The sequence below is a fragment of the Sander lucioperca genome, chromosome 4 (assembly GCF_008315115.2).
Source record: "Sander lucioperca isolate FBNREF2018 chromosome 4, SLUC_FBN_1.2, whole genome shotgun sequence".
Taxonomy (NCBI): domain Eukaryota; kingdom Metazoa; phylum Chordata; class Actinopteri; order Perciformes; family Percidae; genus Sander; species Sander lucioperca.
Genome location: NC_050176.1, coordinates 10,775,446 through 10,801,375, shown reverse-complemented (window position 1 = coordinate 10,801,375; position 25,930 = coordinate 10,775,446). Strand labels below are relative to the sequence as shown.

The window sequence follows — 25,930 nt, the reverse complement described above, 5'->3', positions numbered from 1 at the left end:
TGTAACAGACGTGATTAGGGTGTGAAGAGAGAGACAACCTCAGCTGACGATTTTCCAAGATTTATTTTCTGCAGAAGACAATAGAACATTAATTGGTTTCTGGTCTACTGTTTCCTTTCTATCTGCACCTCTGCTCCTAAACATTAAATAACAGAATTTACACAAACTGGACCGCTGAGCCTCCGTTATTTACACTGCACAGAAACAGCGCAAAAATGGCGCGAAAAGAAAAAGAGTTAAACAAAGCATCGTTAAAACTTATATTTAACCGTACAACAGCACTAAACAGCTTAGTTAATATTGTATTAGCTTAGAGGCACTAAATAGTGAAGGGTCACAACACAATTTTCAAAGAAAACAATAAAATAGCGCAGCAGCATTTCACACACAACCTACCTCAGCAACGCAAGACGGTATTGTGAGGAGAAGACAGAAGCTACGGCAACTTCGGAGGTACAATAGAGGCGCAATGAGCAACAACATCTCTGCCGGAAACAATAGCATTTGATAAATAAATTAAACTCAATAAGATAAAATTCACAAATACCCAACAAATCATTAAATAATGATTAAAATATGATTACAATTAAATTAAACATTAATTTGAAATTAGAATTAATAAAGTGCATTTTTAACTCTATTACATCAGTGCAATGATAGAGATGGACCTTGCATTACAGGGTCAGAAAGTAACACATTTTCAGCTGCCCACACTTCTTCCTCATGGCACTTATCATGTACCTTCTATTCAGCCGAGTCACATTTCAGATTCTTTCTGACACGTCCTTTGGCATATTTTTATAATTAGAAGTGCTATGTTTGTCGAAGGGCCTCTCAGCAGTAGGGCGAGGGTGTCACCGATGGTGTGAGGGAGCTGCATTATGAAGATTGTGACAGGGTGAACTGAAACTGTAATGGACATGTGATTTAAACTAATCGATGTTCGATCGCCTGACAGCTGGCTGCCGCGCTGTGGCTGTGTGTGGAGACAAAGATGGCGGTAGTTAGTTACGCTCGGCTGGTGCCATTCACTTTCCTCGGCTGGATGAAAGATCAATAGACGGTCATCCATCCAAACATCCATGTGGCTGTTTAAAAGGCAGAGCAGCACTCAGGCAATGTCTGATTATTTTTTTTAGCCTGAGTTGACCCAGAGATACCAGCAAGCTGTGGACTCCACCCTGCTGTTTTAATTAATCAATATTTTTTTTATAACATTGTGTTTTTGTTCTAATACCAAAACATATATTACTTTGTAGACATAGATATGTTCCACACTTTTTTGTATGTAAAGCCAAACTCACTAATGCATTAGTTTGTGATGTTGATAATATAATTATGCATGAGCTAAAATTGCGAAAACTGGTGATGGGAAACGGAATTACCATTTAACTATTGTTTATTTTAAATTGTTATGCAATTTAAATAATGTTGGTATGTGGCTGCTTCCGTGGAAAATGATGTTTTTTACAGGTGATTCAGAGGAAGGAGCCTGTGTGTCTTTAAAGACCTTCACCTTTTTATCAGTGAAGTATTTTTTCGATGCACCACCATTTGTAATTCGGGCTTCTGGTTTCCTGTTGCACTAGTTTTATGCTAAAGAGGCTGGTAAGGGCATTGTGCAGACACTGCTTTCCCGAATTTCACTGCAGCAACCCTTCCCTGGTTCGTTAATAAGTTACTCCAGGGAACCCAATTCTTCTGAAGGAAGGAGCAAAGTGCAGCCGATTAAAAAGCACATGATTAAAAAATGAGACTCTGTACATATTTAGCTAAACTGGGTATCTTTCATTAGCTTCAGAATGGATGATGGATGCCCTTTACTGTTGTCATAACACACACTTTGTACTGTGTGTACTTTGTATTGTGAAAGAGAAATGTGAGCTTGTAGGTTCTGGTTTGTATCACAGAACACTTTGTACAAGGTCTGAGGCAAAGCTGTGTTTTCTGTTTGTTATTAGCTTTCACAGCGAGGACCGACATCTGCAGTCAGTTGCTCTTTCTTCAGGTTTTATACCTCAGTCTCTTTGTCCAGTTATCTGTCTTCATTTTCTCTCGTTATCTGACTCCTCCCACCAGGTCTCTGCCTCTATCTTTCCCTCCATCGCTCTTCTCTCCCATCCTGTAATCTAATAACTGCTAACTGGCTGGTAATGAAGTTGTCCTAGTAAAGGACATCATGTCAGTCCTTGACTATATTATGTTTTGCTCCAATTAATTTCCTGGAGAAGAGTGGACAGAGAGGATATATCGTTGATAATGTGATTGATTTTGACTTGTGTTTATGTCTTCTTAGTTCATGTATCAGCTCTGTGTTTATGTGTGAGGGGTTGGATATAGTTATGTCAGTCTCTATATGTGTTTTAGTGCCTGGGCATATTTGATTACAGTGATTAGGTCAGGGTTAGTTATCCAGTCTCCCTCCAGCCTCATCATATTCCCTCTCCCCCTTTCTTAGGAGAGCCGTTTAGATGATGCTGCTGTGAAGTTTTCAAAAAGCTTGTTCAGCTTGTGTTTGAGTGCCTTTTGCACCAGTTAAAAAAAGGGGGAAAAGTTTGGGGTATTAACAGCTTTACATCCAACATTCACTGACTTTGTCTTCTCCCCTTTGTTTCCCCAGGTGAAGGTCAACATCATCGGGGAAGTGATCGAACAGGGCTCCACCAACCTGAGGGTCGACCCCCAAGGTTTCAGCCCCCACGCTGCCATCTACTCCATGCGTCCAGACATCCGCTGCATCATACATGTGCACACTCCAGCCACGGCTGCTGTGAGTTGACACAGATGATTGTCAAAGCTCCCGATTAACCTGCAGAACACCTGAAGCTCTTTTTGACAGGCAACCTGATAATCAAATGTTGGATTCTGAGTTGAGTTGTTTCAGGGGGGTTTAGAAATTTAAATGGTGCATTATATCCAGTGTTGGGCAAGTTACTTCCAAAATGTAATACATTATAGATTACTAGTTACTGTCATTTGAGAGTAATTAGTTATATTACAATATTACTGTCTCTGAATTGTAATGCTTTACATTACTTTTGCATTACTTTTGAGTTACTTTCAACAAAATAACAGCGGAAGTTTGACTTGGCAGGTAGCTTGTGAATTTCATCCCGGGATCAATAAAGTCTCATCTATATCCACTTTAATACTCATAGTATTAATCATGTGAATATGCAAAGTAACTGGAGAGGAATAATGGTCTGTAAATGGACCCTGTTATGGGAAGTGTTTGTGATATGCAACAAAGGTGCCTCATCTCTGCCGGCATCAGAGAAGTACAGAGTTTTAAAGTATTCTTCACAGAGGCATCTTAAGCCCTATTCGCACAGGACTAGTATTACCTGGGAACCTCCAGTAATTTAAAATAATTGCAGAGGTCTTCTGTGATCTTATTCCCGTGCAAATCTGCCATGTCTTAGTAATTTGTCAAGTAAAATCTATCCCGTGCGAATAGGGCTTTAGATGAAGAAAACAGCTGCAACACACCTGTTCATCCCAACACAAAAGCTTCTTATCTCTCATATGTCTCTGCTGCCTTCGTTTGACCTTCCTCCTGCTTTAGGTGTCATCTATGAAGTGTGGCATCCTGCCCATCAGCCAGGAGTCATTGATCCTGGGTGATATCGCCTACTACAACTACCAGGGCAGCCTGGACGACCAGGAGGAGCGCAGAGAGCTGCAGAAGGCCCTGGGGCCTACAGCCAAGGTAGGAAAACCAAGAAAACAGAGCAAGGTCTCCCAGCTGGGCCGTCCTCATCATTCGTAAAGAATTAGCTCGCCTATTAGAACTATGCCTAATTAGCTTTCTTGCCAGCAGTTAGATGAGATTGATACCGTTCTCAGGTTGTTGGCTGTAGCTTCATATTAACTGCACAGACATAGAGGGTGGTATTGAGCTTCTCATCTATTGCAGATGAAATGTCAAACTATTCCTTCAACTATGCACCCTCTTTAAAGCAGCCATATTATGCTCATTTTCAGGTTCATAATTGTATTTTAAGGTTGTACCAGAATAGGTTTACATGGTTTAATTTTCAAAAAACACCATATTTTTGTTGTACTGCAGTGCTCTATCTCACTGCTGCAGATCCTCTTTTCAGCTGGTCTCTGTTTTAGCTACAGAGTGAGACCTCTTTTCTTCTTCTTCTTCTGTACTATCTTTGATTGCACTGCACATGCCCAGTAGCTCAGATGTAGATCATGTCAGCTAGCTAGCTCCATAGACAGTAAAAGAAAGGCTGTTTCTACAACTTCGGTCACTTACAAGGCAGGATTAGCTGGGAGACTTCTAAATGAGGGCGCACATGTAAGTAGTTCTTTTGTAGATTATGGTGAACTTGTGTGTGTTGTAGCAGTGCTTTGCTATTGAGAACGAGGTAGCATGCTAGCGTTAGCATTAGCATGCTAACGAGCTAATGGTTGCGGTTAGCCTGCTCGTTTCGGCTTGTGACATCACAAGCCGTGCCGATTTTGAACAGCTCACCCAGAGACTGAAGTCAGGACACATTCAGAAACTGTATCTCACTCTAAACAGCATGGATGGATTTTTTTCAAAGTTTGTATGTGTGTGGAAGCACCAGAGACACAAAAGAACACCCTAAATCCCAGAAAAAGTGATTTTTTCATAATATGGGCACTTTAATACAAAGAAAACACTAACACGGACAGAAGAAAAAACATGAAAGAAATGAACATTTCAGAAAATGTAGACCAAGCCTGTGATGTGTAGACCTGATATCTTGAAATGTGTTTTAACATGCTCAGGGAAGGAGTGTCTTTGTTCCTTGTCCTTGCAGTCAAGAAAGAGAAATTAACTGATTACCAGGGTGTGGGTGATTTTGAAGAGGAAAGTATCAAGACCGTCAAACCAGTGCATTCTGTTGATGATGTCACTTACCTTTGCGCCTCCTTATTTGTGTTCCTGCATGTGCTTTTCTATGTGAGCATATTACTGCACTTGGTTTCTTTTGAAATGATCAGGCTTCAACATAATTTAAATTGGCAAACATTCAGGGAAGTGAAGGTAATTTCCACTGGCGGTGTGGTGCCAGGTCCTGCTGTCGTCATCCAGTGGCCCAACCCTTGATACATGGAATCAGAAATGTTGTGGTGGTAACTTGTAAATTAATGGACCTGTAGCAAATTAAGCAAGCTAGGACCTCTAAAGACTCTGTTTGAGCTGACTGTTCTGCTGTTCCTAATCACTTGTGTGTGTGTGTGTGTGTGTCACAGGTTTTGGTGCTGAGAAATCACGGTGTGGTTGCTCTTGGGGAGACCATCGAAGAGGCCTTTCACTACATCTACAATGCCCATTATGTCTGCGAAATCCAGGTACACACACACCAACGCACACACTCTGCGTTCAAGCTGCGCCGCGGTTTTGTTCCGTCCTCCGCCACGCGCCATACCACACCAGGAGCGTCTCAGAAGCAGAGCTTCTTGCCTGCCTGACTCGCAGATTTTATTGTCTCTAGAAGTACTTAAAAGAACAATCACGTGTTTATTAAGCTAGTAGTATCTACCTTCCACTCCAATCACTCCTGCAATTAAAATCCTTGCCTTCTCTTCTCTGGCGTTGTCCTGATAAAAACCTCCAAGATGAATCTCTCGTCATCTGTGGTGTTGTAGAGGAGACATAATACAATATTGGGGCGTGTTTTTTTGGTAAATTGACTGGATGCTCTTGCTTTTTCCCTTCCTGCCAAGCTGTTCTAAAGCCCTGTGGCTCGCGGGAAAATAGACCTGGTGCTTATCTTTAGCAGATTGTAGAGTAGCTCTACGGAAGCGTATTGCATTCACAAAAACTAAAAGTTAGACACCTTATCTGATAATTATGAGTTACTATATCATAATTATCCACTTGGATTAATGGTTAAATAATATTCAGTTTAAAATCTATTCAAAGGAGCACATTTCGAACGTAACGGGTGATGGCAAAGAAGGGGGTCACGTAATTACAGTTTGTATAAGCAGACATATAGATATCAGACCTTTTTTTAAATGATAAGTCGTCATTTGTGTTGTGCTCTCATGATCTATTAATGCTTATATCAAAGTTATTGTTATGTGTGGGATTTCCTTGCTGTTTAGCTGTGGGACGCTTGCGTGTCTTTGTGTTCACTTGTACGGAGGATTTAAGAGATGTTGTTGTGTCCCTCGCTGTAACAGGCATACCAAATCTCCTGATTGACTCTTCCCGGTCAAGCAAAAGAAAACATTAATCCATCCTGCAAAGCCCAGCTTAATTTCTATAAATAAATCCCCCCACCATGTTTGTTGTATGCCATGTACTGTATATTCCTTGATGCTTTAGATTGAGGGGTATTTCATTTTGGTTTTGGTAAATTACGTCTTTCTTCTGCGTGGAAAATGGTCAGGAAGTCTTTTCCTACGTATTCTCATTTTAGGTCAATTATCTCATGCCACAGATAGAATTTGGCGATAGAATAAGTGTTCTACAAGCCATCAGTCGGCTGTAGAAACTCACCCGCTTCTCCCTCTGTCCTTATTTTGTGATTTCAGGTGAATGCCATCTCGTGTGCTGGCGGCGTAGACAACCTGATAGTGCTGGACAAGGAGAAGTACACATCACGAGTGTTTGACGTGGCCACAGCGGGTGCTGTGAACTTGGGTGGACAGTACAAGTGGAAGGTTGGCGAGCTGGAGTTTGAGTCTCTGATGAGGATGCTGGATAACATGGTGAGTCCACATACATCAAAGCGAGAAGATTTGTATATTCGACCCAAAAACACTGATAGGAAACAAGCACTCATCTGTTCATTATTAAGCCTCAGGCTCGTTAAATAACTAGATACGATAAACACTTTTCGCTTCACTTCTGTGTCTTATTTTAATATAAAAAATTACATGAAGGATTCAGCACATTGTCGCCTTGTTAGAGGTTGTTTTTCTACAAAACCAATCCTAAAGTGATAATATGTCAACTAAAGCATTGTCATTGATTGGGAAAAAAAAACACAATAGTGACACAACCTAAACACATTTCATAAATGCATTACATTTGTTTTAAATGTCCTCCCTGGGAGAAATCCTCTATGGTTTGTTTTATAGTACATCCCTGTTTCCATGTGCAGTGGTGGCCCCTGAGGGAGAACAGAGTTTGAAGAGAGCGCCCCCTACATTAACCTCAAATGTATTATCAGAAAATACAAGGGAAACAGGAGTACTGGGTGCTGTTAAACTGGCAAATGTTATTTGGGAAGCACAGAACAGACAAAGTTGGAGGAAGGAGAGATTCTTTTTAAATGACACAATTAGAAATGTGGGGGAAAGAGGGTGTAGGCGAAATGTGTTTTGAAGAGAGAAGGAGTGATGATAAGTTTGCGTCACCACAAAGAGCTGCTGTGTCCATCTTTGGTAAATGTATTTGCTCTCTTTCTGTCTGAGCTTCTCTTGTCGTCTGTCTCTGTCTCTCTTGCGTCCCTATTTGAGTCTCCCTCTCTCACACCCCATACTTTTTAATCTCTCTTTTCCTCTCTTCCTTATTTCTTCTTCTGCTCTTTCGAGGAATCACCCTTTTATTTAACACCTCATAAACACTGCATTCGTATCAGATAAGCTGTTGGATTCAGTACAAGACCCAGGCACAGTGATGAGAATGTGTGGATGGAAAAGAAACTAGTCACTCTCTCCATCCCCCTTTAACAACCAGTATACGAATGCAAAGACCTTCCTGATTTAAATGTGTAAAATATGGGCGAATGTTGCAGGAATAGAGCATGCCATCCCAGCTGACTGTCTCTGGATAAAGAGGGGAATTGAGTCAAGTTGAAAGGTCAACTTTGTCCTTTGAACTGAGATGCATAGAAAAGGACAAAATGGAAAAGAACGGAACTTCACGGTCGAGTCGAGTGTGGAAAAATGTCTGACAAACAGCAGGACCAAGTAAGAGTTCAGCGACCGAGAGTGGGGAGAAATGGGAGTGTGAGAGAAAAGAAATGATGAGGTTAAAGAGGAGACGCATGAGTGGAAGAGGGGGAATGAGGGAGAGGGACAAGAGAGAATAGGTCAGTCAGGAAATGACTCTCTGACTCTGTCCTCTGTGCTGCCAGAAACCCCATGGTCACAACACTGTTTCTCTCTTTCTTTTCCATTTGACTAACTGTGAAACTGGCAGCTCAACCAGCGTTACGGGAAGGAAAAATCACAGAATAATTGCAAATTTCTGCTCCTCCTGGCGGGAAAAAATGATGTTATCTAAAACTATTAATGATCCTCATTGGGTAAACAGGATGTTGCAACAGTAGAAGGAGTGGATGGAGGAGTAAAAGTCAAATAGGGACTACATAAATACAGCAGACTGAATAAACCTCCTGTGTGGCCATGAGGTTTTGTTTCCTGGTCATTGCTCATTGCAAAACTAAACGAACCAAATCATCTCAGATCTAAGAAAACAAACTGTCTGTGTGTTCTTGTTTCCTGCTGCAGGGCTACAGGACAGGTCACGCCTACAGGCACCCTATCATGCGAGAGAAGCCGAGGCACAAGAGCGACGTGGAGATCCCCGCCACGGTCACAGCCTTTATGTTTGAGGAGGACGGGGACGCCACACGGCTGCCCTTCAAGTTCCTGCAGCAGCGGCAGCAGAGGGAGAAGACGCGCTGGCTCAACTCGCCCAACAGCTACACCAAGGTCAGCGTGGAGGGCAGAGAGGAACGCTACAACAGCCGGACAACCACGGTGAGCAGAGTGTTCGTGTTGATGTGAAAAACATGAGGAAAGAATAAAGTTTTCGGTTTTATTCTGATTTCTAAATGTATGAAGCTGAGGTGAGTGAAAAGTCTTTTCTTCGGTTTCACCAAATCGCATGTATCGTGTGTGTGTCTACACGTGAATATGGATTTAAATAATAAACCTAAACATGAAGTGACAAAGTGAACATCATAGCTTGACTTGTCATCCAGTTTAATGTGTTGACCTGAGTTGTTCCTCAGTGTTTAAAACCTAATACTAGGTCACCATCTACAGCCTGAACAGAGAACTACATTTATGTTGGTTCTGTTGCACTAGTTGTTGTTACTTAACCTCCGAGGCGTTTAACTTAGTGACTATATAAAAGAACACTCCAGTGATTTAGTATTGCACTTCCACAAAGTTAGATGTGTCATGGGGGGACAGAGCGTGTTTTTCTCCCATCCCGGAATGCTACGTATGTGGACTAGCCAGACCCTCCTCTGCAGCTCTTTGAAGGATGGTCTGCCAAAGCGAGACTAGACCCTCCCTGACTGATGGATGCCCATATCTCTCAAACTCACCCAGTTTGTAACACAAACTTTTTGATTACAAATTGTGATTAAAGAATAGATGTGGAATAGATGTGTTTTTAAATGCTATGAAATAGGGTTACATGGGCGCCTGGGGAGCTCACCTGGTGGAGCAGGCGCCCATATATAGAGGTTTACTCCTCGACGCAGCGACCGCAGATTCGACGCAGCCCTGTGGCCCTTTGCTGCATGTCATTCCCCCTCTCTCTCCCCTTTCATGTCTACAGCTGTCCTCTATAAATAAAGGCCTAAAATGCCCAAAAAATAATCAAAAAAAAGTAGAAACAGTAACAATAGAAATAGTAACAATAGAGAGTTTGTACGTATTTTTACAGTGCTAGGTTGTTGTTATTTTGAGCAGACAGTTCTGATCTCACCTGCCTTCCTTCCACAGTGGATGAAGGCAGAGGAGACGGGAACCCCGATCCGGATCGAGGACCCCAATCAGTTTGTCCCTCTCAACACAGACCCCAGTGAGGTGCTGCAGAAGAGGAACAAAGTGAGTCTGTAACTCTTTCCCCACAGTCAGAATTGTTAGATGTAAAGTTGTACAAAGTTGCTGTTCACGCTTCATGCTTCCTGATGACATTAATGTGTGTTTTGTCCTATCATAGATCAGAGAGCAGAACCAGTTTGATTTGATGTCATCGGGGCCACGCTCTCAGCACCTTGCAGGCATCCCTGTTGATGAACCACGACGGGTAAGAATATCCACTCTTTGATGTTCAGACATTGGGAAAAGAATCTGAATTCACATGGTTGGCATCTGATAGCTCACCTGGTAGAGTGTGCGCCCCATGTACAAAGGCTCAGTCACCCTTGTCGCAGCGGCCGCAGGTTCAACTCTGACCTGCAGCCCTTTGCTGCATGTCATTCCCTCTCTCTTTCACATCTTCAGCTGTCATATATAATAAAGGCCTAAAATGCCCAAAAAATAATCTTTAAATTGGCTGACACCAAGTCTTGTTTCGCTTAAGCTGTGCACCAAATCATCTCGTGGCTAAAGTTTGCCAGTTTAACAATAAAAATAATAACCAAAAGATAGATACACACGTTTTTCACAATTTAAAAACTAAAAGAATGTAGAGGGCTTTAAACAGTTTGATGTTACTGCCAACCAGAAAATAGTTTTGTTTCCTGCTGAAAGAGGCACCCGTTTACTGCAAACAGAGTTCTCTGAAACCAGGGGGAGTTCAGAATATTCTTAATTTATTTTTGTAAATACAAAGTAATGACAGAAATTTGAAGAAAACACAAAATCAAGTCAAGTGGGTTTTATTGTCATTTCAACTATATACACTGTATATAGTGAAACGAAACGTTTTACCGTGGATCAAGTGGATTTACACATTTAAAATATATTTAAAAAAGACGACATATTAAAACGACATTCGAGACAGGCTACATTTAGTACACACACATTATAGACTATACATAAAGTGCAATTACTACTTAAAGTAGAGCATTTAAGACAGACAAGGGACAGACAACAGACTACAAAAGGCAGGGTATAAGTAGACTTGTAACAGAACACTGATTGTTATAGGTAGAATATATAGAATTTAGCAGCAGAAAAAAAAAATCTAATCATTTTGAACCAGTTTAATGATGCCTATTGACCACTAGGTGGAGGTAAGGGAGAACATTTTACACAGGCAATGGGAACCTCGAGTAAGCTGAGAGTTGCACTTAGTTATCAAGAGAAATGATTAAATAGACTGTGATAAATAAATATCTAGGAAAGATTATGGTAAAAATATCAAATTTTGACATTTCGATGCTGATGGTTTTGTCATTGGTGTCTTGTCTTGAAGGATCTGGTGCAGATAAAAGTTCTGGTAAATATCCACAAGTATTTCCAAATTGTTGCCATTGCAGTGTGTTTTTTTTTTGGTTTTTTTACTCTCTTGTTGTTTTGTTGTGGATTACTTTTACACCTTGTTGCCAGATCAGAACAGAAAACATTGCATGTTTTTTAATGTTGTGTTTTTTAGACTGACACCAATGTTAAATGAATTTTCAGCAGTTTTATTTCTGCTTCAGACAAAGTTGCACTCGTTTTCCCGTGTGTGAGTTCTTGAGATGAGAAGTTGTGTTGGAGCATGATGGTTTTTTTTACACAAAAATCTAAGAAGACGTGTTATAAAATGTGTTTTTTGTGTGCATGTGTGTGACTTGTTTTGTGAGTATGATGGTGCCCCCAGTCTAAACTGCATTAGTATACTCTTGCTTTTGGAGTGTTTATTTTCCACAGTCTGTTAAAAAGATGTTGGTTTGCAAACTAATTGGTTGAGAATTTCTGTGTAGAGTGTGTGATTACACATGAGTTCTGTGTGATGTGGTCGTCACTTTTATCTTTAAATGAACTGCCTTAGTTATGTCATAATGAATGATTGTCCCTCTCAGACACAGTGGGTGTGTGTGCCATTGTGTGTATATGATTGTTTTTTCCTTTCTTGTTTCTTGTGTGTGTGTGTGTGTGTGTGTGTGTGTGTGTGTGTGTGTGTGTGTGTGTGTGTGTGTGTGTGTGTGTGTGTGTGTGAGAGAGAAAAAAGAGGGATCTGTTATTTTGTGTGTGTATGCATTTATGCTCTGATGCATACATCAGTTTGTTTGTGTATGTGTGTGTATGCTTTGTTTTTTTGCATTTCACAGAGCGTGTATGTGCATGTGCCTCCTGACTGTTTCTGTGTGTGTGTGTGTGTGTGTGTGTGTGTGTGCGCGTGTGTGTGTGCGTGTGTGCTCCCATGCTCACCCCTCTCCCTGTCTCCTCCCAGCCATACGTGCCCACAGAGGAGGAGCAGATGGCTCCGCTGCCTCCCAACCCCTTCAGTGAGCTGTCAGAGGAGTACCGCAAGAACGTGGAGAGCAAGCAACTAGGCCTCAATGGTACGACACACATGCATAAACACACACACTTGGACAAACATGCAAACTCATACACGCCAGTCAATAAATTCATGAATGTCCCTAGGTGTGTGTGGATTTAATTCTGAAATATTTTACACTCAAATTGCAAACACCACAAGAGCCCAGTCACACACTGAGAGACATATGGACTGCACACACTGGCACGCACACACTGGCACACACACACACACAGACACACAAAAAGGTTAATTTAACATCAAATTATCAAATTATTGAGCAAGTTTGAAACAATCAATAATCAATCTGTAAGCCAAATTTTGAAAGCATGCAGGTAGACATCAGTTAGAGCCAGCAAGATTTGTCACTAGATTTGAGGGAGCAGCAGGTCTCTAATAGTTACATTTTTGCTTTACTGTTTAGAATTTGCTCTTACTGCTGTCTTTTAAAGTAAAATGTATTGTTCAACTGTAAAATATCATCCTCCGGACACACATTATCTCTATTGCAACTCTTTAAAGTGGCCATACTATGCTCATTTTCAGGTTCATAATTGTAATTTGAGATTGTATCAGAATAGGTTTACATGGTTTAATTTTCAAAAAACACCATATTTTTGTTGTACTGCACATTGCTGCAGATCCTCTTTTCACCCTGTGTCAGGTCTCTGTTTTAGCTACAGAGTGAGACCTCTCAACTTCTGTAAGATCTTTGTTGTCAGTCGCACATGCGCAGTAGCCATAGACAGTATATAAACTGGACCAACAGATCCCGTTGCCCTGGACGGAGACCAGTGAAGGATATTAGAAGCACTTTTCCGGTGATGGCTGAGCGTTACTGCGCAGCCTCCAACTGAGCTTGAAGACTTAGATGTCTAACTCCCGGCATGTGATGTCTAACTCCCGGCATGTGTTTGAAAGTTGGAAGTCTTCTGGTAGCTGTGCCAAGAGAAAACTAGAAGAGACGGAGAGTGTAGGTATATGTAAGGAGATAACATAGGCACAGGCTAATTATTGCTAACTAAAATGCTAGTTAACATTAGTAATTAAACTTAAACAGCGAATGTAAGTCGAAACTGCCTGCGAGCTTCTCCTGACTATACGGTAATTCCTCTACTGTGCAACAGTAAGTCGCATGGTTATGACACAATCGTTAGCCTATTTTTACAAAAACGTCTGCTACGGAGCCATAACGTGAGATACAAGGTAATGGATCCTTTTATACATTGTCGTGTTTCTTTAGAAATAAACAGTGGACAAATAGAGTCTTTAAACGTTTCAGATGTAAAGTTCTTCGCTGTCAAAGTGACGCCAAAATGAATGGCATTCAATGGAATGCTAACGGGAGGTGATGGCTTGGTAGCATCAAAATGGCGCCATAGGAGCTATGCGTTCCGGGGAGAGGCTTACCTCCTTGGCAGTAGCTAGGTAAGGATTACATGAGCTAGCTAGGTGTTTCTGCAACTTCGGCCTGTACAAGGCAGGATTAGCTGGGAGACTTCTTCTAAATGAGGGCAAACTTCCAACTTTATGTGGAATACCTGCAGAACAGGGACATGTAAGTAGTTCTATACTATTTATTTTGTAGATTAGGGTGAAGTTGTGTGTGTTATAGCAGTGTTTTGCCATTGAGAACAAGATAGCATGCTAACGGTTAGCCCCCTATGCGTTCAGCTCTAGTTTGTATCTCTGACATGCACTGAGAGTAAAATCTATTGGATTTGACCTGACAGTGAAGTCTCAGTCTAGCAGATCAACTATCTAACTGGTTGCTTCCTGCTGTAGTGTGCTCTTTGAGCTTTTTCATTTGTGTAAAAGACTGTAGAAAAGACAAGACCCTAACAGCCAGATGTGAGCATGTCCTGCTGGAGGCCGTAAAAGTTGTTAACATGCACCATCTGACATTTTCAAGTGCTTAGAATCTGCTAAAACAGCAGGAGCAGATTTCAAACTGAGCTCGAACCAAATCAGGATTTCTTTAATATGTCCCTCCGCATCTTCTTCCTCCTCTTCCTCAAATCTTGACTTGCAGATTGATTACTACACATCTTGATTTTGTTCTGTGCTCTGTCAGCAGTTTTGTTGTTAATAAGCATCCATATAATCTTAGGGTCTGTGTGTGTGCGTGCGTGCGTGCGTGCGTGCGTGCATCAGCATGATCATGTGTTCATGCATGTTTATAGGATCATCCAAAGGGATCATCCTTATGTGCATATGAAACGAGGCACATGTGCTAATGCGTGTGTGTGTGTGCGTGTGTGTGTGCACATGTACTGTATGAGAGTCCGGTGTGACTAAGATGGCAGACCGAACAGACAGCAGGTCTTCACACCCGCCACATGAGCAGAGCCCGTTGCTATGACACTGTTGCCCCCACAGCCCCACGAATCCCCGGTGGCCAATCTGGATGCAAGCTGGAGACCGTCTGTAATGGCCTGATATATGCCCGGGCCACACACACACACACACACACACACACACACACACACACACACACACACACACACAAACACACACTTACATACGCGCACACACACTTACACACACACACACACACACATACACACACTTACATACGCACATACACACACTCACTTGTAGGTTTAGCTTGTGATTAGTGATATCCAGTCCACACCGTATATTCATTTTGTAAATTAAAGTGTGATCATTTTAAAAATGAAATGTCAAAACTGATCCAATTAAAGCATGTGTGGTGTAGAGTATAAAATGTGCATATAGCAGCTGTCAGTTAAAAACTACCCACTGTAACCAGTGCGTAACTTTATGCATTTAACATCTGATAGAGAACAAATTAGCACTTTCACTGCACAGACCAGGCTGTCATGCAACCAGGTTCTATATGCTGTTGTGAATGACCGTGGCGCCTTAGCCAACTCAATGTGTAACCCTGAATGTGCTAATGAATGTGTTAAAGTGATATGGGACTGTAATCCATTCACACTAATCAGTGTTTAACACTAATGAAATTACTAATGCTGAGCTGGACTGTAACATTTACTGTACATACAAAAGTTGTTCGAAAAGCTTTTTTATGTAAGAGATACAAAAACCTGATACAAAAAAGTACTCAATTAGTTTTCATTTATTAAGAGCCATAAGGTGCTCCTGGAGATAAAAAATGAAAAGAAAAAGAAAAAAACTGATGATAGGATGGGTATTAACAACATTTTATTAAATTATGTAATTAAATGAGGGGCATTACAAGTTGTTATTGCTTATTTTCTTCATTTTTAGCCCAAAATGTTGACTACTAATTTGGTTAACAAAATCATTATGATACAATTCCACTAAAAGTTTATATACAGTACACTAATAATACCCAGCCCTAGCTTTTAATATAATTCATCTCCTTCCTTCTTCCTGTAAAGGTGCCAAAATAATTTCTTTGTCCCTCATTTATTTCAAAATCTATTATTAGGAGCTAATAAATAACCTTATTGTTAACAGGTTTGTGTGGGTATGTTGCACGAGGAGCAAGCTAGCTGCTCTGGGCATCTAGCCTGCAGCTGAACCCAAGTTAGTGTTGAGGGCAAAAAAATGTTACAGTGCATGCTCAGCCTCCAGGAAAAAAAACAGATAACAAGTGACGATCAACAAAAATTTTGTGGAAAAGCAGCTGTGCATGGCCTGATTCTAACATGTGTGTTACACTAATCTCTTGAATCCCCCCTCCCCTTCCCACTCCCTCACCCTCCCTCTGACCCTTCATCCCAAATCCCCCTCCACAACCTCTCATCCCACTCACCCCTGCTGTCGTCCGACTACTTCAATCCTCTACACCACCCTGCAATCCTCTCATCCATCCCTCACCCCCCCCGCCCCCACCTCGACCCGCACCCCGCCCTTCCTGCAGATGCAGAGCACGAGCTAACCTCCGACGACGGCTCCACTCTCTCTCAGTCTCTGTCTCTCACCCAGTCCCCGCAAAGCACTCCAGCTAAAGAAGGTATCACTCACTCAGAGAGAGAGAGAGAGAGAGAGAGAGAGAGAGAGAGAGAGCGAGAGAGAGCGAGAGAGACAGTCAGAATGATCTTCCCTACCTTGCTGTGTGTCTTTAAGCGTTAAGAGGAGTGTTTGAGTGTGTGTGCATGAGAGAGCAAATTAAAAATTAAATGGTCTAAGAGCTCTAACTGATCTGTGCTATAAGTTTGTACTGCACTAATGATTTTTCTTGTAAAAGCTTACCCATCTACAATGAAACTGCAATAATAATAATAATCCCATCCCCTCCATTTAACACCTAATTTGTGTTTTTTTCACAAATACATTTCTGCTGTTGGTTATGAATACCAGAGGTGGGACAAAGTCAATGTTATGCAAGTCACAAGTAAGTCTCAAGTCTTTGCCCTCGAGTCCCGAGTCAAGTCGAGTCAAAGATGAGGCAAGTCCCGAGTCGAGTCACAAGTCAAAGCCAACAAGTCTCAAGTCGAGTCCAAAGTCCTACCATTTTAGTTTCGAGTCATTTCAGTTTCAGTGTATGCAATATTAAGAATATTTTCACTGCTTCAAAAGTCATAAGAAAGCCCTTTCTCTCAAGAAACTGAAGTCATATGCTTTATAGCAGTGGTTTTCAAAGTGGGGACAGGGACCCCTGAGTGCCGCGATGGGGTGCTAGGGGGGCCATGGCAAGTTGGCATGAAAAGTATAGCAAAACAAAATAATTGAATAAATTAAATAACTAAAGTAAACCAAATTAAACCAAAAATAAGCTAAACAATATTCCCATTAGTTAAGAACTGTACTATACACTATAACTATAATAATCTATTGCATCTCTGAACATTACTACTATAATCGTTATTATTTTATTTTATTACATGGCTTGGTTGAATTCCAATGTAGAATGCGGTCTGTTATTTCTTGATAACAGACCGTTGCCATGAAAAACAGAGCGTTGCTATGGACGCAGTTCGGTTTAGCGGAAGCAATACAATCGTTTTTAAATCAATATTTTGTGTCAAAGTATTTATTTGGTAGGTAGCCATGTAATAAGCGGGATAATGTATAGCGAGGCGGTAGTTATAGCGAATACAACCCCTGATATGAAAAGGGAAGGCTAATGGTGGATCTACTGTGACTGTGTTATGGTAACGTTACTTTAAAACGGACGTTGACATGATGTTGGCGAGGTTTTCCATCTGAGTGTGCTACACTCATGTACCTCATATAATCAGGGTTCAAAAATCCCTATTTTTGTAAGCATGAACCAGCAAGGGAGACGTGCGTTTACTGTCTCGTTGAGACAGTAAATATGCAGCAGCTAGTATGTTACGGTACATACATCCGATAAGGTGCTTAGCATTCGTTCAAAACTTACCTTTCTTTGTGCAACTTCAGGTGTCGAACAAAGTTGGACGTTGTGGCAGCTCCGTCTGTAATCTTGTAACCCGCATGTTTTGCAAATTGCAACTCTTTTTTTGTCGACTACCTCGTAATTTTTATAGCCAAACGAAACTATCTTCGGTATCATTTTGCCAACTGGCGCGTTGTTGCTTAGATGCTGTCGAATCAAAACAACGTGGGACTACAGTGATTGGATGTCGTGCAGGCAGCGCGTGTGCTCTCTGCATGCATACAGGTGGTGCATATTTTTTTCACAGATGCAGATAAACTGAGAGCGGCGCGGCCGTGTGAACATTTTCTTCCCCAGTGGGAAGTAGCAAGTCTTCTCGAGTCAAAAGGTGCAAGTCCAAGTGAAGTCACGAGTCATTGATGTTAAAGTCCAAGTCGAGTTGCAAGTCTTTGTACATTTTGTCAAGTCGAGTCTGAAGTCATCAAATTCATGACTCGAGTCTGACTCGAGTCCAAGTCACATGACTCGAGTCCACACCTCTGATGAATACTGATCCTAACCCACCAGGAGTGTTGAAGCAAACCTTTAAAGCACTTACTTATTCTGCATTACTGCTGACAGTTTTTTACAGCATACATTTATATTTTCAACATGCAAAAACAGATTCAGAGGCTCTGGTGTATGCTCATTTCAGTATGATAATCAAGGACTTCTTTAATATACTGTAGGTAATCCATCCCAGCAGCAATTGTCCAGCTTGAACCGCTTACCTTGTTGGTGCATTCAGGGACAGCTAAGATTTCAGAATAGTTTGACAACTTGGAAAAACATTGCTTTCTTGCAGAGAGTTAGACGAGAAGATCGATACCACTCTCATGTCTTAACGTTTGGAGCTAGAGCCAGGTGTAGGGTTAGCATAGATTAGCATAAAGACTAAATACAAAAATATGCCTACTAGCACCTCTAAGACTTAATAATTAAAAATGCTACATCTTATTGTTTAATCCGTTCAAAACAAGTGTAAATGGACAATTTGTGGTTTTACATAGTCACATATTGTAACTATTTAATGATGAACAGTTTTTTGTCCGCCCAACACTTCTGTTTTTATGCTAAATGCCCTCCCAGTTGTAGCTCCATACCAGGGGTGGCAAACCTGTGGCTCTTGAGCCGTATGCGGCTCTTTGCCTGCTCCTTTGAGGCTCTTACTGTGTGGCTGGGGGCTGTGTTATTGGTGGATTTATTTATTTTTATTTTTTTTACTTTTTGAAACATTTCAGATAAGTACAAAAAAAAATGGAATGCACTTGCCAATACATTTGCCAATTATTTTAAAATAAAAAATAATGCAGCAGAGTTTTGAGGACAAATTCTGCAACCCAAGGAAAAAAAAGCTGCCACAGATCACCTTCCTCATTAACCCTTTCACTGCTGAATCAGATTGTTTGAAAGCCCCTCTAGTGACAAACAAGTGAAAGAGTCGCTTCGGGTGGCACAACCGAGTTCTAGCAAGACCTGAAAAGGATTATGGATAACAAAGACTGTCAGATTTCCCACTGAGTCAGTCTAAGTAAGAAAAAAAACTATGAAAACTGCTATGTATTATGAGTGTCATCACATCTGGAAGTCACTGTTGCTGTTGTAGTGTGGACGTGCATGTGTTGTGTGGCTTTTTGCTATGGTGCGGGTTTTTTTGTGGCTCTTTATGCTGAACTGGTTGGCCACCCCTGCTCCATACTTAACGCTCTGACCTGAGTGGTATCAATCTCCTCGTCTAACTCCCGGCATGAAACCAAATAAATATTTTTTTTCCCCCAAAATGTCAAACTATGCCTTTTTAAAGAACACAGATCACACCGTTTTTTTGCTAGCTAACTGTCAATATTGAATGTTGGAGCATCCTTAAAGGCGCCACTAACTAGAATTGTCAAAACCAGTTCACAACAGCACAAGATCTTTTGCCTCTCTCTTGTCTTCAGTGTAATACATCACAGACCCGCTGGGTTGGTAACATGAGCATGCAATGATGTCACATCACATGATTCTGGGTATTAAATTATTGCCTCTCACTGCCATTTGGATCCACAGTCTTGTATCTATTAACCGAGAAATTCTTGTGTCTGACATTTGAAGCCAGTTGGTGTACCTCCAAGAGAGACAAAGATCACAGCGGCCTCCTTACAAGTTGTAAATAATGACACTATGGGATTGACTTCCTGTCAGCTTCCCTCCAGCACAAACATGGAAAACCACACAATGAGTAACAATTAACCAACAACGGCACATTGGCTCAGGGGACCCATATTTTCTGACACCACCTCTATGAGGTCAGCCTGTAGTTGTGCTGAAACCAGGCCAATTGTTGTGTGCAGTGCTTTTAATGTCGAAGTCATCACTGGTTTCAAGTTTTAGTATAGCAGCATGATGCTGCTGCTCTGCATTCCCTAACCTGCATTTGCAACCCAGAGAAAGAGATGTGACACTGGCAGGCCTGTTACGTGAACAGTCATTAAGGAAGTGGGTGTAAGCCACTGTTCAAACTAATTTTTTTTTTAAGTTTTAAGGAGGACAGACTCTCTGGGCTATCAGGTCACTGGAGCAGGGATATTATGAAATATGTGGAGCACTGGGACACTGTGTCTCTTTGTGTGAAGCAGAAGTTCAACACAGTTCAAATGGTATTAGTGTGTTTGGTAGAGCAGGGACAGCAAAGCCTCACATTAACTACATGAGCACTGTGAGGCATTCAGGGGGTAGACATATTAACATGAACACCTGTAAAATATTTTGCAGTCCAAAACATTTTTCCTGCCAGTAGTATTTTACAAGCTGTTTATGTAAAAAAACATAGATTCTGTTACATTTTACAACTGTTCATGTTGGCGAGCTCACCCCTTCTATGATGGGCATAAGCCTAATATTTTCTATGGATTAACAATTGTATATATGTGTAAATACTGATAAAAAATACTTGTTACAATTTCAAAAGATACGTTGGATAAAACCGGTAACAAATGAGCAGAAAGATGATTTATCGGGTAATTAAGTTTATGTCAATTTTTTAACATATTACACCTACGACTGGTTCTAGCCAGTGATCAAATAAAAAGACAAAATTCTGTTAAAAGCATTTTATTCCCTGACTTTGGTGATTTTTTTTGATTTTATTTTTGCATGCCTTTACCCACCTTTTTAAGTATATTGATGGCATACATCATTAAAAATGTTATCAATCAAATGTAAATAATATGAAATGGCAATATATGGAGGAAAGCTCAAATTATACTTTACATGTAGCACTAAGGGTCTTTGTGACTTGACTTCATTTTGCATTGTCTGTGTTGTTATTGTTTGACTTACAGTGAATGTAATAGGAGATCAGTGTTTCCTGACATGTTATTTACCAAAATTTCCCACATTGTCTACTCTTCCACATTAGGACTTGCTTTGCACTAATGTTAGTCATATAAAGCACAGGTGATATTGTTATTCATTAGTTGTGGGTGTTGCCTGTAAATAGGGTGTCTCTAGCAGAGTTGAGTGATGTGACCGCTCTTTGTTTCTCGTTCCTTGTCCTCACCTAACCTGTGTGTCTCACTTCTCCTCCCTCAGACAACCACACGGGCCTGATGAACGGCAAAGACGAGCACGGCGACGAGGAGCTGTGCAAGCGCGTCAGCCAGCTGACCACCAGCATGGAGAGCGTGGAGATCACAGTGCGCGCCGGCGAGAAGATCGAGGAGGCGCTGTCCCCCGAGAGCTCGCCCTCCAAGTCGCCCAACACCAAGAAGAAGAAGAAGTTCCGCACCCCGTCCTTCCTGAAGAAGAACAAAAAGAAAGAGAAGACGGAGGCCTGAGAGCTGAAGGGAAGGCCGCCTGCGCAGAAGAAGAAAGAGGGGCAGCAGCCACCTTTTCTGTTTAATGTCTGTGTTTTTATTTTGTCTCCGTTTTTAAATGTCCTTTTTATGTTTTTAATTTTGTTTGACATTTTTTAACAAAAGGTATGATGTGCAAAAGGAAGAATAAGAACGGATTACATAAAAAATTATTGGTTTGCAACAAAAAAGAAAGGTCTCCTGCTAAAAGACAAGAATGCTTGTGAAATTTTGGGATGGGTATCTGGGTCCACAAATTAGAGTTGCAGCAGATGTGGGGTGACGGGTGACTTGGGAGGGTGTTGGGTGTCTACACACCTGATCACCTATGCAGTACTCTAACAGGGCTCCTTGGAAGCCTTAAAGTGTAATTTAAGGCCGTTTAGTTCCTGAATAACTGGCTCCTCCTGTGTTGTTTCCCAGGCTGAACATAAAACTTGAAACCACCTTGCATATTTCTTGCTTCAAAATCCAATTTTATTAAGTGATTGGGTTGGAACATGAGTGTTGTAAAACTGCACAAGTTAAAACTAAACCTTTTTTTTTTTTTTTTAAGACTCCAACAGTCTTTTAAGGTTTTGTTTTTACATTCTGGTCACCTGACTCTGCATAGGGAACTGAGAGGCCACATGAAATTTAAAGTCACACTGGAAAACATGGTCTCAGAAAGAAAGAAAAAAAAAAACAGCCACAGGGTTTGTGTTGATGTATTTACTGTGAGAAAAGTTTTCTCTGCTCTTTCCCACTCTTCTGATACAAACCTTCTCTTCAGGTGATTGTGGTTGAACTAGAAGATACGTTCAAGACTGGACTGGATAAGATAGTGAGGATGAAGGCTGGCAGTTTATCACAACTAAGTTGACGTGATCTCGAAGAGCCGCTGACTCACTCAGAATATTTATGTAGCATTTTCATATCTTCTCCTCTTAATCTCAATGGTTTCTTTGCCAAACTTAACGGAAGAAAAGAAGAAACAATCTCATTTCAGTAAAGCGTCACTGTTTGTGTTTAGTTTGTCATCTCGTGAAATTTTATCTTTTTTTATTGAACACAATTGGTATTAGTCAACTCTGTTTTGTACTCATTTGTAAGCTTTTACAGAGAATTACAGATGTTACGCATGTTTTCTCTTTTTTGCAAGAACTGAATTTATATGGCTGACTATGTTCTGTAGTGATGCCTGATTGCTCAAATTATATTCTAATCTTCAGAGTACACAAATTTACTATATAATACAGATATATGAAAACTGGATATGTTGGCTATAGATTTTTAACTATATATTTTTTATTTTATTGTGCTGCACTTTTGGTATATAACACATTTTAGTTGCAGGTGGTTTCACCAGTTAAGGAGATTGTGAAGTTATTGGTAAAAGTTGTGCAAGTAGCAAGCGAGGCATGGTGTCGGAGAAAGGTCAGGACCCAGAAAGTGAGTCGAAAGAAAGAAAGAATAGTCTTTCATTGGTGTCACACGTGAGAAATGATCTCTACTGCTCAACTCAAACAGAACAGGAAGTGTAGTGCGGAAATACAACGTCCAACTATCTGCAGTTGCCAGCTGAAATAAGAATCATGGAGTGTGGAGTGGTGACATCTTTTGTTTGGTGTGTTTTGTTTTTAAAGCCATATTGTAATTTTTTTTCATCTCTATTCTCCATCGTTTTTAATGATGAGACAAGGGTTGCGATTCTCGTCTGCCTGCTCGGGCGTCAAGGACCCTAACAAGACCTCTGATAAATCACCCCAGTGACTGCATCGACACCCCTCAGGCTCCCAAAACCTTTTTTTTTTTTTTTTTTAGTACCTACATTCACAGCAACTACGCTTCCTTGCTTAATTGGCCATTTTTTTCCTCCTGGAACTGGAACATTTTAAGGAGGTCGTACGGACATTTTTGTTCGCTCTGCGAGCACGGTCGTCATTTCAGCTTCTTAAGCATCCCCTCATGTAATTTCTCTAGTAAACACGATCATGTTGTAACTGTCAGATGACCCACAGTTGAACTCTGCAAAGCCAAAGTGTGATGGGTTGCCACATATCCTCCCCTTGCAGTTTAACCAGATGTACCAATATCCCAGCTAGCAATGTGAAGTATTGGATTTGGGGGAGGGTTTAGAGACACATCTTTAGCTGTGTTAAACGATAGCTTTTGGCTCTGGGCAAAGAGCTGAGGTCACACAACTAAGAGATGGAGAAGGGAGGTGTGAGTTTGGAAATGGAAGTGCATATGTGTGTAGTAGAGAGGGGCAGGGTTACGAACAACCTGACACTAACGCACCATGTTTTTATCACTTCCTTCATACCATCTCTTCTCTCTGAAAGTTTTTTCATCCTCCATTTGTATCGCAGTGCGGTTTCTTTTTTTCTCTTAGTTTGCAGAGAGCACTAGGCTTTTTTAATTAACCATTTTATGAGCATACATTGCTCCCAGATGAACTGAATGTGCATTGCATCCTTTTTTTATTTTCCCCTCTTCTGTTTCCGACTGTTTGCACCTTGCTTTACTAATGCCTCTCTATCCACCTTTTTCTGTTTTTAAAAAAAGCGAGAAACGAGTTTTGCTTTGGCATGCCAGAATGAGCCAAGCTACTTTGTGACCTGTGAAAAGCCTATATGAATGGTTATCTAATGGAGTTGCTTTTAGATGTATTGCTAATCAGTGTAAATTCACAAATAAAACTGTATTTTAAGAAACAGAAGCTCATTTTTAATGTTTGTTCATCACAATCCGCGTTATTCCTCAAAACAATTTTTAAGTTTAACATAAGCCATACACACTCATTTTCCTTTACGCCATGATCATGACTTGAGCAGTTGAAGATGAAGTGGACACATTCAGTTTAACAAGCTTAACGATGCATTTTTCGTGACAATTTTACAGTATTGTAGAAAAACTTCAAAGAAGGAACTATGCTGAAATACAGTACTTTAGTGTTAAATGAGCAGGAAAAAACAGTAACTGGTGCCTTTTATCATCTTTATTCATGATGTTAAATGAGAATGAATATTCTGTGTGTGTGTGTGTGTGTGTGTGAGAATAGTTCAATCAGGAAGTCATTTATAGCAATGATTATAGCAATGATTGACTAAATGCAAGTGAAAACGTGACAATGATCATAACAGAGGCACAGGACATGCGAAAGCACTTAAGCGGACTTGCTGTGAAATGCAGCACAATTACACATGACACATTGAGTTGTGCATTGCTCTGTTAATATAGAGAGAGCAATGAGATCTTTCTCCAAAATGCTGTATATTTATTCAGAAAGTACACATTACCACAGATTTGCTTCACCATCAATATGAGATATATTTTGTTATTGACCTACTATAAATATATAATATAATATAATATGTCATTTTATTTACTTGTAAACACATGTATCCTGTAGTATTCTTTAAAACAGTGGTTTTCAACCTGTGGGCCGGGACGATAATTACAGATGTAGGAAATAAAGAAATCTAAATTCTGCGACACCAAATAGGTTTTAATTTTTCTGACTTTTCTCTCGTTGTTGGGTGTTTCTTGTGAAATACTGTGTAGTTTTTACCTCTATAGAAAATATTCAAATAAAACTAAATCCGGCGCTTACATTATTCACAACGCAACTCTACCACAGACAGAGCAGTCTGGTATGCTATGCTAGCAGAATGCTAATGTAGCCTCCAGCAGAGATGGCGAGCGGGCAACAGATGTCTGGTAAGCTTACTTCTTTTTTAACTCTACACCCCCAGATTCTTCTCATTTTCAAATTTGTAGCCTCAACAAGTCCTCCAAACCATACGATCATATAGTTTGTTTATTCCTAAATACCCTCTAATACGACCCATAGGAGAAATTCATAAATTAGCGCCCCTAGCAGTGGCAGGAAATAGCTAAAACCAGCCGGAACTATTGCCGTCCTCGTCTCTAAACATAACGGTCACAGTTTTAAACACATCGTTAACATTAACAGTCGCAGTTTGTTTAGGTTTAGGCAACAAAACTACTTAGTTTAGAAAAAAGATCATGGTTTGGGTTAAGATCAATACATTTGTTACGTTACTTCACTTCCTGGTTAAAAAAAAACCAAAAAAAAATATTTTATTTTCAAATGGCACACAAACCCCGGTCTCCTGGGGGAAAGTCCTGTGTTTGTTTGGGGGCTTTCATACTTCGTCACCTTACCTCCTGCTTTGCTCCTGTCATAATTACTATGGCCACTAGAGGGCGCAGTCTAACTTATGACTTATGGGGTCATTTTTCTGGGGAGGGCAGTCTCTGTAGTCTTTAGACCCAACTGACGCCGATTAAAGTGACATCACTTGAGGAAATTTATCAAATTTCACGCAGCTCCCTCTTGAGCCACAAAAAGCTTTATACAACTTTTTTTCACATATGAAGTAGTACTCCCCAAGACCTGTTAACTGACTTAGATGTGTAAAATCAATTGAGTTCCCCTTTAAAGGGTCCAAAAAGCTCAGGAACCACTGTTTTAAACAATGTCTATGTTGTTCTAGTTTTTTTGTATGAGTAGGTGTGACTTTTTGATTGGCATGCCTTGGATGTGTCCACAGATGCTCACTTTACTGCCAAAGAGTCCGC

General features: G+C 40.7%; 1 protein-coding gene across 7 annotated transcripts in view; it reads left to right on the top strand.

Annotated features, from left to right (window-relative positions):
* add3a (adducin 3 (gamma) a) overlaps positions 1-24,039 on the top strand; it is a 114,942-nt gene extending 90,903 nt beyond the window's left edge. For 4 of the 7 annotated variants that reach the window (XM_031289329.2, XM_036000416.1, XM_036000415.1 and 1 more), the window contains 11 exons: positions 2,621-2,770; positions 3,566-3,709; positions 5,236-5,334; positions 6,526-6,702; positions 8,452-8,703; positions 9,682-9,786; positions 9,902-9,988; positions 11,102-11,125; positions 12,065-12,176; positions 16,029-16,121; positions 21,081-24,039. In XM_031289329.2, coding sequence (XP_031145189.1) covers positions 2,621-2,770; positions 3,566-3,709; positions 5,236-5,334; positions 6,526-6,702; positions 8,452-8,703; positions 9,682-9,786; positions 9,902-9,988; positions 11,102-11,125; positions 12,065-12,176; positions 16,029-16,121; positions 21,081-21,325 — 1,488 coding nt within the window. In that variant the 3' untranslated portion in view covers positions 21,326-24,039. The remainder of the gene's footprint in view (positions 1-2,620; positions 2,771-3,565; positions 3,710-5,235; positions 5,335-6,525; positions 6,703-8,451; positions 8,704-9,681; positions 9,787-9,901; positions 9,989-11,101; positions 11,126-12,064; positions 12,177-16,028; positions 16,122-21,080) is intronic. The other 3 variants (XM_031289332.2, XM_031289333.2, XM_031289334.2) reach the window with 3 other exon arrangements.
* Positions 24,040-25,930: the final 1,891 nt, after the last annotated feature.